At 38.3% G+C, this 19391-nt stretch overlaps 1 protein-coding gene across 1 annotated transcript in view; it reads left to right on the plus strand.

Annotated features, from left to right (window-relative positions):
* The first annotated feature begins 7697 nt into the window (after positions 1 to 7697).
* TAFA5 (TAFA chemokine like family member 5) overlaps positions 7698 to 19391 on the plus strand; it is a 321678-nt gene continuing 309984 nt past the window's right edge. The window contains 1 exon segment of the mRNA XM_088141528.1: positions 7698 to 7824. Coding sequence (XP_087997654.1) covers positions 7704 to 7824 — 121 coding nt within the window. The 5' untranslated portion in view covers positions 7698 to 7703.

Below are 19391 nucleotides of genomic sequence, written 5' to 3' on the forward strand. Positions count from 1 at the left end.
TCATACTAAGTTTGAAGATATGAAAATAATGTCAAGTACTTTGGCTGTAAATATATACTGCACCAAACAAATTTCTTTTTTTGAGCAACATCCAATTCATGTTATCATCCAGACTGAAGCAGGATTCATACACACACACAAAATCTTTAAGGTTGCTAAGAGATGTATTTACCTACTGGATCTCTTTCAAAGCCCAAGTGTTCATTGAACAAAGAGGTGAAAAGCAGAAGTTATTCTTATCACACATAATTAGTGAACAATCATAGTTAAGGCTTTCACTGTTAACTTAGGGAAGGCAAGATAGCTGCCTTTGTGCATACATCTTTCTGCACTGTGAAATTTCAGAGCAATTTTACATAAGTATGGGAAAAATTAATTAGGTATATTATGAGTAAAGGTTTCAATTTTGTATCTATGGTACCTGCTTCATAATATTTTTTGCTAGAAACCATATTGTACTTTCATTCTGTGAAGAGCTCATTTTACAAATACCTCTCTTAGATAGTGCATTTATGCATTTATTTTAAAATGTGATTTCTCTCCATACTTGTTGCATCATTATTTCCTTAAAATGAAGATGACTTCAATCCATTAATCAGATATCTATTAGAAGGTATCCAACACAGACTGTTCCAAAAATATGCACAACTTCGATTACCTGGGAAGAGGAATGCCTAATGTCCTGTAACCCAGCTGAACACCTACTGTATTAATGGAACCCCTATTTCCATCATTTTCTCTGGTTATGTAAAACATAGAAGATCCAAATTTCCTGAACACAACTTTTCCTGCCTGCTTTTATGCCTCTGTTTGTTGTAATTTTCTCTATGAGGACAGTTTCTTTTTTCTTGTACCCAGAAGCAACCTGCTTTGTATGGTAAGCTTCAAGTAAACCACAGCAGATATTTACTAGATGCACCAAATAGTACAGAATGGCCAGCACCCATGTGTGGGCTCCCTATGATTTTTGGCTCAGCAGTGTCCCATACAAACACACTCCACTCCTTTTTCCTTCTGTAAGGCAGACATTTAATTTTCAGCCTTGTCAAAAGAATATACTACTTAGAGTAACCTACTGTTTATTATCATAAACCACAAGGAGATCATGATTTGCTCCAGTAAAAATAAATTAGGCTGATTTTTTTTTTAGATGCTTCCTATTTCCCCATACTACTGTATATAGGATTAAATAGTGAACAGTAAGGTGAAAAGTTGATTCTCATATGTAACCACTACAATAGAATTGTACTGAGCTTAACATTAATTGTCTGTGCTTGAACACTTCAGAGCACATCAAGCTTTGTAGTTTATGTAATTAGTTTTTTTCTGCTGTTTTTTTTTTAGCAATACTGCTGATTTTTGTTTGTTTTATTTTTAGCTCAGTGGAATTATATTTTGTAATGCTTTAAATCTATTTTTGTTTGGCAAATTCCTTCTGCTTCTTTTGTGAAAGGAGGGCTTTTTAAACTGTTAAAAATATAATAAGCAAACATAGGTTCTGCCAAGTTTCTAATTAGTCAAAGTTCATGGATGATACTTCTGTAGATATTAGTGAAAACAAATACACAAGCAATTCAAAGAGTTTTATTATCCAAATCTTGGATTATCCACATAATTTGAATATCTATGTTAATTGATGAAGAATGTAAAACTAATATTCATTTATGGACTTTGGGCACAGTAAGATGAGAAAGCTCAGAATATGTTTAGAATTATTGGAACAGTAATGGCATGCTGCTGATAGGATTTGATAGTTGCTTTGAGCCCAAATTAAAGCCTTTTGAGCTTGAAATGTTTTGCACAATATTATATATAAAATATTTGTTAGATTGACTGTGGCACCAGAACATAGGCATAAAAGAGGGGCAATTCTAAATGGCCAAGTGACCTAGAGCTAGGGTTACAGTAATGAGCATATCTGAGCTAAGATAGAACTATAAGACTTATGAACTTTGTAGAACTTACTTCTAAGCATGTATGTTTAGAGATGAATTTGACTGGATTGGAACTGCCTTGATATCATGTTAATACTTTCCTGATGCAGTTTACTTTCTCTTCCAAGTAACTAAACATGGAATTGTTGCTCCTTCCCCATTTCTCTGTTAGATTATTTCCTCTGACCTATAAAATACAACAAAGATTCTTTATCAACAGAAATGGAAAGTCAAACTTGGAACAAAATCCATTGCCCTTTTGCACATTTATTAGACCATGGCTAGAAGTAATCTTATTAAATCAATAGTGCAGACATAGAGCAACTCTTCAGAGTTAGAAAATGTGGAACAGCTAATGTCCTTAATAAAAGGCAGGCACATTAAGGTCATGATCTGCCTATCACTGAACACAATGGATTATGACTGTAATACAGATGATGATGATGCTATCCATTCCATTGTGTCTGATTCTTGGTGATTCTATGGACCAGCTGTCTCCACATTTTCCGACCTGGTACAGCTTCTTTCAGTTGTTTTATGCTCTGGTTGATGTTGGCTTTGATGGTGTCTGGCCACCATGTTTTTTGGCGGCCTCGTTTCCTTTCACCTCTGACCATTCTGAGCATAACTGCCTTTTCCAGGGAGTTTGATCACATGACATAGCCTAAATAAGTAAGGTGGAATTTTGTGATTTTGCCTTCCAGTGATATGTCTGGCTTTATACGCTCCAGAACTTGCTTGTTTGTCATCTCTGCTGTCCAAGGAATGTGCAGGAGCCTTCTCCAACACCACAGCTCAAACAACTCGATTTTCCTCCTGTCTAGTTTTTTCATAGTCCAACTGTAGTTAACTATGGGAAACATGATCGTGTGGACTAATCTGCATTTAGTTACCAGGCTGATGTCCTTGCTTTCCCATATTCAATTCATGCATATAATTGCTGTGCAATCTAGTGTGATTCAACCCTTTATTTCTGGACTGCATTCACTACTTTGATCAATCTGCGATCCCAAGAAAGTGAATTCTTGCATGCATTCAATCTCTTCACCATCAATTATTATACTTAGATTTCCATTCCTCGTAGAGGTCATAAGCTTGGTCTTTTTGATGTGTAAGAAGAGGCCAAATTTCTTGGTTTCTTCTTTAATCCTTTTGAACAGATGTTTCAGGCCTTCATTGGTTTCTGAGAGGAGAGTTGTGTCATCAGCATATTGAAGATTGTTGTTGTTCCTTCCTCCAATCTTTACTCCAACTGTTGATTCTTCAAGTTCCAGCTTCCTCATGATCACTTCAGCATACAGGTTAAATAAGAAAGGTGAAAGAATGCAACCTTGCCACACTACTTTCTCTATCTTGAACCAATAAATGTCTCCATATGGTGTTTGCACAGTGGCTTCCTGATTTGTGTACAATGACTGCACCAACTTGACGAGATGTGTTGGCACCCCCAGTCTTCTAGGGCTCTCCACAGCTTATCATGATCAATTAAATCAAAGGCTTTCTAGTAGTCAATAAAGCAGATGTAGACATTCTTTTGATATTCTTGAGATTTTTCCATGATCCAGCGTAGATTTGCAATATGGTCACAAGTGCCATGACCCCTTCTGAAGCCATCTTGAACGTCTGGTAATTCCCTTTTGATGGTTGGTGCCAGATGTTGTATGTTCTTAAGGAGAATCTTAAGGTGGTGTGAGGGATGAGGGCAGTTGTGCAGTAATTGGAGCAGTCCTTGGAGAAACCCTTTCTTGGCCATGTGGTCATGTGTTTGTTTCCCAAACTTTCTGGTACAAGGCTGTGATGGTTGTGGGTGGTACAGGCTGCAGCAATTCTGCAGGGCTGGTATCAACACCTGGGGCCTTGTTGTTTGGCACTTAGCTCATTGCCCACATGACTTCTTCCTGAAAATTGACTGGTTCTATTTCTACTTCCCTTTCCCCATCATCCTGAGGAGGCTGGGCCTCTTTACTGCTAGCATATAGCTCCTCTGTATATTCTTGCCATCTGTTCTTGACACCTTGTTGGTCAGACAGTTCTTTCCCTTGCTTGTTTTTGAAGATGCTTTTATGAGTAGTAAATGGTGTTCAAATCTTTTTGACTTGTGCAAGTGCATTCCTGATGTGGCCCTTCATGCAGTCCTCTTCTAGCTGCTTGCAACACTGGTCCCAGTAAACCTTGTTGTCTTCCCTTGCTGCTCTTTGGAAATCTGCATTTGGTCTCCTTGCTTCCTCCTGTTTGCCTGCTGCTTTGGCTGCTTTTCTTTGGTGGTGCTGTCTTTCTGATGTTGCATAATTTGACTCTGATCTTAGCCACCAACAATTCATGATCTGAACCACAATCAGCACCCGGATATGTGTTGACTCTGAGGACTGAACTAGTCCATCGATGGCTGCACAGGACATGGACGATCTGATTACGGTGCAGTTTATTTGGGGAGATCCAAGTGTATAAGTGACACTTGTGCTGTTTGAACCAGGTATTCATGATTTGAAATAGATTTTCATGGCAAAATTGTACCAAATGATCGCCTGCATCATTTCTCTCCCTAAGTCCAAAGCTGCCAGTGATGCCTATTTCTGCTTGGCTGCCAACATTTGCATTAAAGTTACCCAGAATGTAAACGATAGCTTTTTTGGGCACTTCCTTGAAAGTTTTTTCGATGCTGGCATAGAAACCCTTTATTTCATACTCCGTTGCATCAGTTGTTGGGGCGTAGATTTTCAGGGGCTTGGCACAGATTCAGATGGTCATAATGTGATTGTTTACCATTAAGAAGTTTTCCACTGCTGGGGAGAGTTTCTTGCTTGTCATAAATGCCACTCCATTTGTTTTCCTTGTGTTATATCTGAGTAATAGATAGTGAGTTCCTCAGACTGGAAATAGCCATTGTCTATCCAGTGTGGCTCACTGATGCCAAGGAGGTCAATTTTCAACCTGGCCATCTCACATTTGATGATACCCAATTTACCCTGGCTCATTCCTTGGACATTTCATGTTGCTATCCAATGTGTCTTCATGCAGTGCACACCCGTGCTTTCACTGATGGCTGCATCAGCAGCTGGGATTCCTGCTGGATTTGCCCCAGGCGTGCCATTAATGCTTTGACTACTCACTGCAGGTCCTTGCTCTTCCCCAGTAGCTTGTTGGCTACCTTCTGGCCTGGGGGTCCTACCATTGGGCACCATATCTGAGACTCTTTCCATAAAATTTTCTTGGCAAGGTTTTTACAAGGTCACCAGGTCTTTCCTCGACTCTCCCCATTTACCCGAGCTTGGGACCAGCATGCAAGTACATGGCTGGGTTGAAATACACATATAAACCCTTAATTCCCAAGATTAATATTTCCTCTACAGATGATGTAGAGTGCAGCATGTGTAGTTAGAAGTAAGACTAAGTTCACCAAGATGGGATTAAACTTCAGCAAATTTGCAAAGAATTGCATTCTTAATCATTAACTGTTCCATAAAGTTGATTTAAGTTGACAATCTTTTTTTTTTTTAGGTACCACCTTATCTGCTCCTTACATTGTCTTTTACATTGTAAAAAACTGAAGTTTGCTGATGACTCCAACATGTGTCAGGGCATACTCATTTTGTTTGTTTGTTTGTTGTTGTTCCATTGACAACAACAATGGAAATGGGCTTAGTGGAGCCATCAGAAGCACAAAAGGGAAAAGGAGCAGTAGTCTTTCTTAGTCAAATCTTTTGTGGAATGGGAAGGATTGAAGTAGGAAGATCTGGACTGGCTGCATCAGATTCCCACTGCCATGCCTGGGAGTGATAATGGGAAGGTAGGTGAGGAAGTGATGGGATAAAGTAGATCAGTTCTTCTTTCTGGACCAAGGAGGGTGTAAGGGAATGGACCTGGGACGGTTCTCCTTCTCTCCTTGCTCCGATGCCCAGGAACTGCACAAGTAACCGCGGGTGCCTCCACTCTGCTGCCCCCTGGCTTGGCAGCCTGGAAGTGGCTTTGCTCAGAGGAGGAGATACTACAGCAGCAATGTTTCTGCATGGCAAGTTGGCGGGAAAAGATTCTCCCCTCGCTACGTCCAAGGTAGGAGAAGGGAAGAGAGTCTGCAAGGCAGCCCTGACTCCTAATTGCCTCTCTAGGACTTCGCCACTGCGACCATTGTGGGGAGCGATTTTTCCTTAAAAAACAAAGCGGCAAACAGGCTTTTTAAAACAGGGCGATCTTCAAACGTGTCCTTTGGGGAAAGTGGCAGCTTTTTAGCATAGTCTCCTTGGTAATGCATTTTTCATTTACTGGAAGCGACATTGGATTTATGTCATACTGGAGTTTTGCCTTCGAGGGAGGGGGCTGGGGCAGCAGGTGGATCAGGCCCTTCTGGAGGAGCTCCCTTTCTCTCTCACTTTTGCAGGGTTTGGGGGGGTTTGTGCACTCCCCACCCCGCGCCCCGCCACGAAAGACCGCAGCAGAGGAGGGAGGGGCGGCACGAAGAGCCGGGCGGTAGCCGCGTGCCACGCTCCGAACCCGCTCGGGGGCTGGAGAGCGCGCCCGCGCGCCTGGCCTCCGCGCGCCAGCCTTAGTGCGGAGCGCGAGCTGGCGCGCGAGGCGAGCCGGGGGCGGGCGTTAAAGGTGGGGGGCGTCGTCCGGAGCCCCCTCGCATCCTCGGCAAGGGGTGGGAGCCGAGACGCCCTCCGCCGACGGGGCTGCTGACCAGAAGGAAAAGGGAGCTGCCGCTCTGCGGACGGGGAAGGCGCGGGGCTTCTGTTGCGGATCGCGACGGAGCCCGAGGCAGCGAGCGCCTGAGGACTGGCCGCGGCGGCGGCGGCCAGCCCGTCCGGCCAAGGTGGCCAGGCTGGGTGTCGCCGCCCGGCTCGCTCCGAGGGGAAACGAAGGCATCGTCGGGGGCTGCGGAGGGCGAGGCGGCACCGGTGGGCGGGCTCGGCTTCCCCCTGCCCTCAAAAGGGAGCTGCCCCTGCCGCGCCGGCCAGGCTCCCTTTGGACGAAGCTACAAGTGCTGAGGGGAACGGCGCTGGAAGTTTGCCGCCCGCGGGGAGGAGACGGTCGTGCGGGCCGGCCTCTCCGGGGACTCTCGGAAGGTGGCCGCGGCTCCGGCACCTCCTCGACGTCCCCTCGAGCGGGCAGAGAGATGTCCCTGCCCGCTGTGCCCGCGCGGAGTCCCCCCTCGAGGCTATCCTTCTGCGCCTTCGGGTAGGGACCCCTCCTTCCCTCCCTCGCCTGGGTGGCCGGGCGGGTGGCCCGCTTGCGTGTGCGCGTGTGTATGCGCGCGCGCGGCGCCCCTCGCTCGGGACTTGCAGGCTGGCTGTTGTATGAAGACGCGGGCAGCTGGCGGGAGCGTTAGCCACCAAGCAAGCACAGTCCGCCGCTCGCCGGGCTTCTGCTGCCGCGTCCCGTCTGGGTTCTTTCTAAGGGACGAAGAAGCAAAACCTCACTTGGTCAAATTTGGGACGACGGGTTGCTTGAGGCTTCATCGAAGGCACCTGCCTGCCTCCCTTCCGCGGCTCTTAGAAGGAAAAGTTCGAGTTCGTTGCCAATGAATCTCTGTCCCAGAAGAGGAGGAGGAAAAACAGGGCTGTAGAGGTCGCCCCCCGCTGAAAAAATGTCTTCTGGCTTGGCTGGGCAGAAGATACCTCTCCGGACATCCCAGGATGGTTGCTGACAGCCAAACCCTGTTGTCCCTCCCGAAGATGGTTCTTTTTGGGATTATGTGTGTCGAAGGGCGAGGGAGACCTGGCTTGTGAAACTTATCTGACCCCTCCCCCCCTTTTTTTTGGCTCTGGGGGACTTATGGCTTCAATGGCTCCATCTCTCAAGCGAAGCAGTAGGAAAGATGCCAACGTCCTGCCAAGTGCATCCTCAACTTTCTGGGCAATCATGATCTTGGTTGGCCTTTTAATTGCCTACTGCAGTAAGTATAGACAGCAGATGACAAATCTGTGTATTTCTTGGTATTTGGCTTTCTTTCTTTCTGGATTTATATGGAGCACATTATCATTATAGGCCAGATGGTTACCAAAGAGCTACTACATATTCATACTAAACTAGGTTAAAAGCAGCACTTTGTATTAAACTTGGTTAAAAGCAGCACTTGTCACTGGGACAAAATTGCTTCCAAATGTTTTGGAAACGTTTTGTACTTCCTACCAATGTTGAAAACCAAACAAAATATGTGAATGCCCAGTGCAGTCCAGATGTTTTATACGTATTGCTACTTACATTTTCTATTACCAGGTGTGTATTTCTTATATCTGTCTTTAGTCTTTTCCATGTCCCAGTCTCCGCTTCTCATACATTTAGGTTTCTTGAAAAAGATGCTTATGATGATATGTCTTAGTGACAGAATTTGATCCTATTGCAAATGTTGCAGTATCACAAAGCATCCTTAGTTAAATTTATCATCTGTTTTATTATTGCTATACAGCAGAACCACATTATCTTCTGGGCTAGAATCAGAAGTATTAAGTACCAGAGGGTAGAGTTTATAACAGTGTAGGGGAAATTTTTTTTTTTATATATAAATAAATTTTGTTCAGAAGCTTTTGGTGTTATAAAGGCAAGTAAGAAAACATGTATTTCTTTGAAGTATAATCCAAACATGATTTGACATAATGAAATTTACTTCCTAGCAAGCATGAATTTGACAACATTGATCATGGACAGCTATTAATATACATATGAACTAGGACATATTTGACCCTCCTTGTCGGAGGAAAAGAATCTCACGTTGACCTTTATTGAATCAAAATAGATTTGAAATGCAGTTTCTTTACCCTGACAGGGAACTGAAGTTGGGTAGTTAATGAATTCTAAATCTCTTTAAAATTAATAGCAGTTAAGTGTTCTTTATTTGTGATGATTACAAAACTTTCTGTGCATTGCTGCATCAGTGGATTCTCTCTTTAAGGTAAGGGCAGGATTCTTAACGCTGAGCTGTTGCTTCATTATACTTTGAAAGTTTAGTATCATATTTCTATAATATAAAGTCTTATAATTACCAAATTCTACATGAAAGATCACATGCACTAGGTAATATTTCAGTCTTCGTGTTCTTGTACTTAATAAAATGTATGTTAAAATACTCTGCTAAATTATATCACATACAAATCTTGCATGTGTGTGTGCACATATGTGTAATGTAATGATGTTTCTCAGTGATAAGTTTCTTGCTAACTGACAAACACTTCTCAATAACTTTAATATATATTAGGGTAATTATGCTTTTTACATTCACATTTAAAAAGAGTAGTGCTTTTTTTTCAAAACATTCAGTACTATAATTCTTGTTTTCATATATTTTGTCTACTGTACTTGCCTACCTCTCTTTTAGCCCTGAATGCAATCTCATATTTTCTAAATAGTGAGTTTTTAAATTATAATTAAATTCTTTGTAGCAGATCCCAGGTATTCTTTGTTAAGCATGATGAATATATATTCTACACAACTCTGAGCAGAGCATTCCACAACCTAAAATATGCAGTGTCAAGACACTTCACCACTTTCATTATTTCAGAATCTTAATAACTGAATGTGCAACTTTGAAATATAATAATATAACTCACATATCATCTGACTGCCACACTGTTTGAAGACCTTTATAGTAAATGGCTTTTCAATCCAGAAGAATATTAGGAGTGACATATGCATAAAATATATGTTAATGTAGCTTCTGTAGAATTATATTACCTTTAACAGGATACTTTAAATGTTTTTTATTAAAAAAAAATAAAATCCTTAGTTAACATCACTGTTTTTTATAATTAAAATGAAAAGATAATGAACATTTTGAAGCCTGTACATACTTGTGTTCATTTTTAAAAATATAATTACAGTAAGTGTTACAGATATGACAGCTTTATTCCAAACACTCAAATAGCTAAATTGACAGCAAAGATAGGTGCAAAATATAGACTTAACATCAGTGGATATTTAAAAAGTTTGAAAGAACATCTCAGCATGACTTGAAATAATGCTTCTCTTCCTTTCTCTTCTTTTCCTATTAAAATATGTTCTTATACGGATAAATGTTTTGTTTTTATGAGACGATAAATAAATTTAGCATACACAAAAGGCTTTCCATTAATGTACATTTTGACTCCAGGATGTTCTTACTTTTTAATTATAAGAAAATAAATTGTTTAACTCATTATTGAGATAATAGTTCCTTGTAACCTGAAGGAAGAGGAAAGGACCATTTTCTTTCCTTAACTCTTTGGTTTATACTTAGGGATAGTGGCTCCACCCAATGGTTGAAGGAGATACCTGTATGAGACCAATTAGGTTAGTTGCTATAGTGATAAAGCTTTATTGGGCAGTTGTTTGGGAAGAAAAGAATTAAAAGTTCTTCTTTTAAAGTGGTGACAGAAATGAGAAAAGAACAACTGTGGTGAAATGTTATAAACTGAACCTATATAAGTTATAAAATTTAAATAACAAACTATTGCCTTAAAATGTTATTCTAATATATTATTTATAGACTATCAAGCATCTAGAGTTATCTGATATGGCTGCTGTAAAACAGACAGCTAGACTAGCTTGGCTAAACTCATTCAGTATGCTTTATAGTAGACTATCTTTCAAGAATCATTTGAATCAAAAGTCTTGTTGCTCAGAGCCATTTATATTGTGAACACTAGTCTATTTTTCTACCTATTCATTTCATAGATTTTACAGAAAATAATATTTTTTTCTTGCAACACTGTTACTATTTGAAATATATTGACTGGAGACTTGGGAGAAGGCTTTTTAGTGGCTGTAGTTTGGATCTTCCCATAGGAAGATGACTTTGATTTTCTACCTACGCTAGTTGTCTTTCTGTCATGAAGCAACATTTAAAGGTATTCGCTAAAAAGGGGAGAGGAAACATGCTTTTTTCTGAGTTCCATTCTGAAAGTTACATTGTAATATTTTAAGTGTTTAAAATATGAAATTTGAAACGTTTTGAATGTTCCATGTGCCAGTGGTACAAAACCTGAAATATTTGTTTTGCCATAGAGACCAATGGAGACTGAAAACAAAGCTCTTGCTCTTTTATTTCTCATCCCAGGGTTACAAAAGTTGATGGGGTGGTAGTCTCTTCTGAATATTATTTACTGATCAATTTATAGAAAAGCCAGCAAAGTCAGCCAAGAGGTTTATTTTTTAAAATAATCAGATATCTTTTTTTAAAAAAAAAAATCCATGACAAATAATGAAAGCAACGATAGGCATGCTTTTATGCAGAAGCACAAACAGGCACAGCACTGATACCAGCAATGGATTAAATTTTACAAGCAGTCCATAAATAATTTAATAGGAATAATATAATTTTTAAGCTATTGACTTGAGGACTGTTCCTAATGCAAATGCTCATTACACTATTGTCAACTTGCCTGCAAAAAAGCAGCTCTCAACAAATAGCCAAAGGACAGTTTTGCGTTTGGTAGCGTGCATGAACACAAAATATAGAACACAGGGAATATTACAGTACAATCCATGAACACTAAATTTCCTATTGGGGTATATCGTTGTAAAGAACAGAGGGACCATTTTTATTAGATCGGCAGAAATTAATTTGTGTCTCTTTCCATGAAAGAGCTGTGCTCTGGGATTATTGAAAAAGGATATGAAAATGTTTGATACAATCAATCAGTTGTATGGTGTTCATCTGCAGCTATTTTACCCCAATCTTCCAGATCCATCTTTGCTTAGTTTTTTCAGGGAGATAGTCAAGGGTGGCTACTATTATGTATTTGCATTTCTTTTCAACCTGTTCCAGCTAATCCTGCAAGGATGGGACCTGAGTCTCCAGTTTTAGTAGCTAATGCCCTACAAACCTCCATCACTTGGAGGAAAAAAAAATGCCAAAGCCAATTGCGGAACAGAAAAAAAAAAAAAATGACAGTGAGGAATAGCATCATGTTTTGTCCTGAACTTGGAGAACATGGGATGTTTTGTTCTGAGCTTAGAATGTTGTGCAAGCACATTTTATTTTATCATTGTTTTAAAATTTATCTTTTTATTCTGCCTTGGCTGTTTTAGTTTCCTTTTAATATTTATCTGGTTATGTATTTTTTTTAAATGACCTTTTAATTGCTTTTAGTATCCTGTATAGAAAACAGATTATAATAAATATAAATTTTACAGTTACCAGAGCAGAATAGTAGAGGACTGGCTTATGGTTTCTAAACTGTAGTGGCTGGAGCAAATAGTTAATGTAGATTTTTGAAATTAAAGGAGAGATACTAATTGTGCAATAAATTACTTGTTTGCAAACAAATCATATAACTGTACAAACAATATTATTAGATTACTGATATTTACCTAAATAATAATTTCTTCATGACAGTTATGCTCCTATACTAAAAGACTATTGTTTGGAAAAAATAATGTTAGTTTAACTGAAGTAATATTTTGCAAATAAGTGTTGGGTGTATTATATAACACATTGAATGATACTATATTAGCAACACAGTTGTTGGATAAGATACTTATATCCATGTGAACAATTGAAAAATAAACTCTTTATCCCATTAGTAGAAACCTTAACCCACTCTCACAACTTCTTTATTGTAATAGAAGCAATTTTCAGAATCCTAGATGTTGGTTCTAGTACCCATAAAGAAATTCATTCATCGAAACTAAAACATACTTTAGATCTTCATTATTTACCCACTAAGGAAAGGCGGGGGAGGTAAATGTTGAAGAGAATTCTCTGTTAGAATCTCCAGGGTTTATATTTTGTGTTTTAGAAATTATCTTGCATAGGCGTCTTTAATAAGCTATATTAAAACAGTTGTTTAATATTTAAGAGAGTTTTGTAGTACAAGTTTTAAACTGGTCATTTATCTCAGGCTATGTAAGCACCTGCTTTTAGGAGCAATCTCCCCTGCCTAAAAAAAAAATTTAAAAAATGGATGACCCTGCTAGCTTTCCAGAAAGCTTTTAAAAATGGTTTTTTCCCCACAGGGGTTGGGCCAGGACAATAGACGAGCCTGTTTTCTGGCAGGTGCAGTGTGTGTTTAACCTCAGCAGTATGTTGTATTTTATGTTGATTATGGATTTCATTTCTTCTGATTATGGTTTTTTACTTGTAATCATCTTTCTTGTTTGGATATTACTTGAGGTATGCCACCTGGAATTGTAATTATGAAGACAAATAAATATTTTAAATAAATAAATTGGTGTGAAAAAGGTGAATATTCCTCCCATGTTTTGCATACACCTTTGTGTTTTTGTGTTAAAAAAAATGCTATGGCAGCTCCCAAACATCCTATTTCTAAAACAGGTGTGATGTAGTTGTGGCTCCAGGAATATAATGTTGCTGCTGAAATTATAGCTACCGTTGGATTTTTGTATGAACTCTAAAGCATCAGTATAGGAATCAGCCTAGTTAAGTCTCAGGCTAGTGTCTCCTTTCTCATCTTCCCCTCCGGCACGGTTATAATGAGTTCAGAAGCTTTCATTTGTGTTTTCTTTGATATACAACGTGTCATTTCATGCAGAGCTCACAAACTGCAGATAATTTTAATTATGGTTTACAGGTAATCCTTGACTTACAACCACAATGGGGACCAGGATTTCCATTGCTAAATGATGTGGTTGTTAAGTGAGTCATGCCTGATTTTACAGCCTTTTTTGCTGTGGCCATTAGGCAAATCACATGGTTGTTAATGCGAATCCAGCTTCCCCCATTGACTTTGCTTGTTGGAAGCCGCCTGGGAAGGTCGCAAATGGCAATTGCATGATCCTGGGATGGTGCACCTGTTGTAAATACATGCTGATTGCCAAGCACCCAAATTTTGATCACGTGACATGGGGATGCTGCAATGGTCGTAAGTGTGAAGACTGGTCGCAAGTTACTTTTTTCAGCACTGTCGTAACTTTGAATGGTTGTTAAATGAATAGTTGTGAGTCAAAGACTACCTATATTTAAAGCAGACAAATTTGTATAGGATACAAAGCTGGCTTGTTTCAACATGGTTTATGTCAGTTTAGAGATTGCTAAACTGCAGTTAATTTAAAAATGGAAGAGAATGTTTCTAATGTGCTTGTGACCTCACTGGAGAAGAAGGGAGCAAGAAAATATATGTCCCAAGATTAATTTAGGTTAATTCCAATAAGATAAATCTATTGATTATCTTTGATACCCAAAATGCAACCAATACCAGAATGAAGTTTGTGAGAGAAATACAGTTTATTATATTTATGCAAGGGTTCATTTTGCTAATGGAAATAATGGGGAAGAAGGTAGACATAACTCTTTGTTATTGACACAACATTTAGCCGGGTACAATATATAAGATAAATGCTTCCTTATCACATAACTTGCATTAAACTATTGACTTTCTGAAATTTCATGAAACATTGCTCTGATAATATCATAATATTACATGCTAAAAACATGCATAAGTCTAAACGTTATCCCTATTATCCTTTAATAAAGTTCATATTATATATCATTATGTCCCTTTGCACAATTACAATGTTGTTGTTGTATATATATTACATTTTTCAGATACACTTTTCCTTTTCAATCTATTTTGAATATGGTTTATTGTAGATATTTGAAAATATAGTGATCAGTTTATAATAATAGAAAAGTATGGCATTATGAAGCCAACATATTTTATGACATCCCAGCTGTTCTTTTTAATGTTTTTAAAGAGGGTACATTTTAATTAAAAAAAAATATTTTGAAATTAATGATCTCAACAAAAAACACCTGTCAGCCAAACTGATGCTAAAATCTTCTGAAAAAGGCAAAATAGCTAATTATGTGGCAATATGTAATATACTATCTAAGAATTAATATGAAGAAGAAACATCATACAACAGAAACTGGATATCTACATATCCACTGAAAAGTAGTGACTGGAAAAGTATTGTGAATATATGCAAAACTTGTTTTTCTTTACCATTGAATTGCCAAAACATTTCTTGCAGGCTTGTGGATTAGGCTAATACAAAATAATCCTCTAGGTCAGAGGTTAACATTTCTAGAAATATTTTGCATCATAACACTTTTTTCCCTCAAGTAGAATGGACATTGCCATTTATCATGTTTTTATTTTGGAACATAACTAAGCATTAAATCCAATAACATCAAATAAGTAAGAGTGTTTAAGGTTGCGATTCCACAACCAATTTTCAGGGTGTAAGCCTGTTAAATTCAGTGGAGTTTATATTTACATAGACACATATAGATTAGCAATATAATTTATTTATCACATTTTTATGCTGCCAAATGTTGTGACTCATAGTAGTTTACAATGTTTCCTTGTAGTAAGCATCATGTAAATCATGGGCTACTTTATTAACTTAGAAGTGTTAAGTCATATACATTTCTTCAAGTATGATTGGGAGTCAGGGGTAAATATTTTGTGCTTACAAGCACAAAACCTTTCTATAAAAAGTTATTCCAGGAATGAAATTACCTGGGCTATTTTTCAGCCTGCAATGCCTACAATGACTGATGTAGCATTCCCCCCCCCCCCCCCGTACCTGTAAAGGACATTTTAGTCCTAAAATGATACAAGCAAACCAAACTCAAAGATCAGTTACTGCAGCTTGAACTTTAAATTAAGCTTCCTTATTTAAGGAACTCTAAGTGGACTTCTAAATAAATTGAGAATGTAAGTAAAATGGTTATGGATATATTAAGATAATTTGTAAAATTATCATTACTTAGTTAGCTTAGAGATAGATACCTGTCTGTATTAAAACAACAACAAAAACAAATTGAGGAGATAAGGAAATCTATTTCTTGCAGGTGTCCTTTTCTTTAGATGAAGCTTGAGTGCATTTCAAATTTTAATAATCAGACAGTACTCAAATTGGTTTTGGAGAGGAATGCAATTGATTTTGTTTTTATTTTAAAAGCCCATGCATAGTGCAATATAGCTAGCAGATGCTTGCCATGGGTCTCCATTGCCAACTGTATCAAGAATTCAGCTCACTTAGAACTGACTGACAAGTGTTCTTGGAACACTTAAGTTCCATGAGAGGTTCATTAACATCTGTCTTCTAAATAAATATGTGCATAAGTAAAGCACATGAACTTTAGTCTAGTTAAACTCTTTCACATAACACAAATAGGTACTTATCTGTGCTCAGGTGAGTGACTGTGATGGGAAGGATTAATCCTTGTAAAACATTCCCACAGCTATGCTGCTTTACACACTTAGCTTAAGAAGTCAGGTCAAAGTCAAGATGCCTTTTCACTGTCATTTGCATTTCATGGATAATACAGTTTAGAGCATGAGTGTGGATTAGGCTTTTTGCTATTCTAATTGAAATAATTCTTTTATATAAATGAGCAGTATAGCTTTCATTTAAAATATTGCTTTTGGATGTGTATCTCCCCTTCCAGATGAGCTCACAACTCTTAAGCATTGATCTATCATCTTAAAATAAATAAATAAATAAATACTTGAACCTGCAAATATTTCATTGAACTTCTTATTTGCTCTCTTCAGCTTCAGTTTTCATTCTATGAAATAATACCTGCATTATAAACAAATGTAGATATCAAGTATAACTCTGTAATTTATCTGTATAGTTTTAATAATTCCATTTATCCAGAAAGCCATCAAACATAAAAATTGGTTTGTGATGCAGTGTTGACTTTAGTGAATGAATGAAGTATATTCTCTTTAGAACTCCTGGATATAAGTCAGGGATTGTAGAAAGGAAATGCTTGCAAAATAATTCTTTTTACACTTTTTGTTTTTGTTTTTGTTGCTTCCAAGAGTTTTATGACCTTTGCAGCAAAGACAGCTACAGAATAGCTATAGAATAGTAGAAGCTTTCTTTCATTGTTATTCCATTATGGGTGTGATCAGTGTGACATATCCTGAACCAAAGCAATGATTTTCCATTCTCACCCTTCAGTTTTATAGGTGTAAAAACCTATCAGTTTTTGAGGTCCTGTCCCAGTGACTGAAGACTTGAAATCTGGATGAGGAAGAACAGATTCAGACTCATCCCTGAGAAGACTGAGAGGCTGTGTGTTCATGGTTCTTCCAGTCCTATGGATTTTCCATGTTTAGTTCTGAAGGGGAATGCAGTCAACCAGACAGAACTGGTACACAATTTGAAGTCCCCCTGACTCTCAGCTCCTCTTTGAAGAGTAGTGGTGACTATGGCCTAGAAGGCCTTTACCCAAACTCATCTGGTACACCAATTTTGCCCTTCCCTGACTGGGAGTCGTCATTCATACCTCAGTCACCTTGCTTATGGACTACTGCAAAGTGCTTTATATTGGAAGCTACAGCTAGTTCAGAATGTGATGTGGGCAATTATGGGCACACCATAACACATCTCCTGTATCAACTGCACTGGTTACCATAAGCATCTAAATGCAGTCCAAGTTGCTGGTTGTGTCATGGTGCCTGCCTTCTAGCACAGCATTCTCCAGAGGCTTGAGTTGCCCTGAGCCATCTGTCCTTTAACAGGCCTTGAAGACCTGACTCTTTCCCCAGGCGCAGTGTTAGGTGAGTGTGTTTGTTTGTTTGTTTGTTTATTAAATTTATATGCTACCCATCTCTCCCAGAGGGTGACTCTGGGTGGTTTACAATTAAAAACCAAGACAGTAAAAACAATAAATTCAGAATAAGTTTATTAGAGCCATTCTGATGATACCAAAAAGTGTTAAAAATGCCATCCTAAGGGTAGAATTAGGTATAGTTTCACTGGATGCCAGAGCATGGTTTCTTCTTCTAACCTTCTGGCCAAAATTACTTCTGTTTCCTAAAGGTTTAGCCCCATTAGTATTTAGAGATCATTTTAAATCATCGTGGCAAAAAAAAAAAAGCCTTACATAGAATTCAATTGCTGGGCTTATCTATGGAAAGTCTGTCCTTATTAGAATTTGATAATCTAGAACCGCCCTTAAACAATGTATCTGGCATATAGATCTTCAAGCAAATTTAAGTAAGGTGCTACACCCCAATATTTGTCATTTTCTGCCAAAAGGGTCTCCTCCAGCTTCTTATTTATCATCTATTACAAATCTGAAATTTCGTAAAGCTTTCACCTTAGCTAGACTGGATGCACTGCCCTCAGCTGTCCTTTTTGGACGTTTTAAGGGTACTCCTATGCACCTTCAGTTGTGTCCACGTGGAGATGGCTCAATAGAAACACTAAGCCATATGTTACTATACTGTTCCCTATATAAGGACTCTGGACAGATATTTATATACCCGATACTGAAGAGTTTTCCTGGAAGGGAGTGTGATTTCTATTTAATGCTACTCCTTTCAGACAAGGATCTGAAAATATCTTCCCGAGTTGCCCAGTTTTGTGCTACCATCTGCACAATACACTCCACCATTATTTAGATTTAAGACTTTATAACATAGCATTTTACTTTGATATATTTTAGTATTTTTACTTTAATTTTAGATTAAATAATACTAATTGGATATATATATATATATATATATATATATATATATACATACATATATATATATATACATACATATATATACATACACATACATACATACATACACACACACACACACACACATACACATACACACACACACACACACACACACATAAATGTAAGATGGTTACTACTGTATATTCTGATTATGTCTGGCCTTATGGCTGTAATAAATGTGAGAGAGTGAATAAAATATAAATACCCCTCCAAGTTTATACCTCCTGAGGGAATTACATTAATGTACTGGTTAATTTAGCCCCTGGGTTATCACCTTTTTTTTTCCCTTTTATTGTATTGGGTATGTTTTTAATAAAAATGGAGTGAGGTAGTGGCTGTGGTGTTGGACTAGCACTGGGCAAAGTAACATTCAGGTCTATCCTCAGCCACAGAAGTCTACTAGGTCACTTTGGGCCAGCCGTTCCCTCTTATTCCAACTAACCCTACATGGTGGTGGTCATGAGAAAAAAAATAAATGAGAGCATGCTATACAGTGTACACTGCTTTGATTAACTGAAGGAAAATTGGGATAGACAACTAACAAATATATAAATGTATTCCAGACTCCTAAGGTATTTCAAAATAGAAAACTCATTTATGTGTACAAAATATATAATGCATTTATTTATGGGGAGTCTGTAAGGAAACCTAGATTGTTTCAACAAGATTCAAGCTTGATTCTTTTTGTGAAGCAAGGAAGCATTGTAAATTATTTCAGAAAAATACTGTCATGCCATGAAGCTTCCCCTTCTCTCTTACTTGGCACTGCCTTTGGGTTTGCTAAAGGTACGTGGGAGAAAGTGAAGATGAGTTTTCTGGCATAGTTTGCCAAAGTTGAACTGGGTATCCTCCACAGCTCTTACCAGAGCCATTGGTGAACAGTCCAGAGGAGATGTAATGCAGCCTTCATAGCTTTTGTCGAAAGCTTTGTGAACCAGAACAAAGTGAAACAGCACAGATATTTTGCTTTGATCTTAGAAACCACATCGTCATCTTGCTTTGTGAAACAGCTTTAGATCAGGGCTTCAGTCAAACTATGAACAAAGCAA

This window comes from Python bivittatus, unplaced genomic scaffold (assembly GCF_059951505.1).
Source record: "Python bivittatus isolate LINGU-HERP-01145 unplaced genomic scaffold, Pbiv_v1 ctg000330_np1212, whole genome shotgun sequence".
Lineage (NCBI taxonomy): Eukaryota > Metazoa > Chordata > Lepidosauria > Squamata > Pythonidae > Python > Python bivittatus.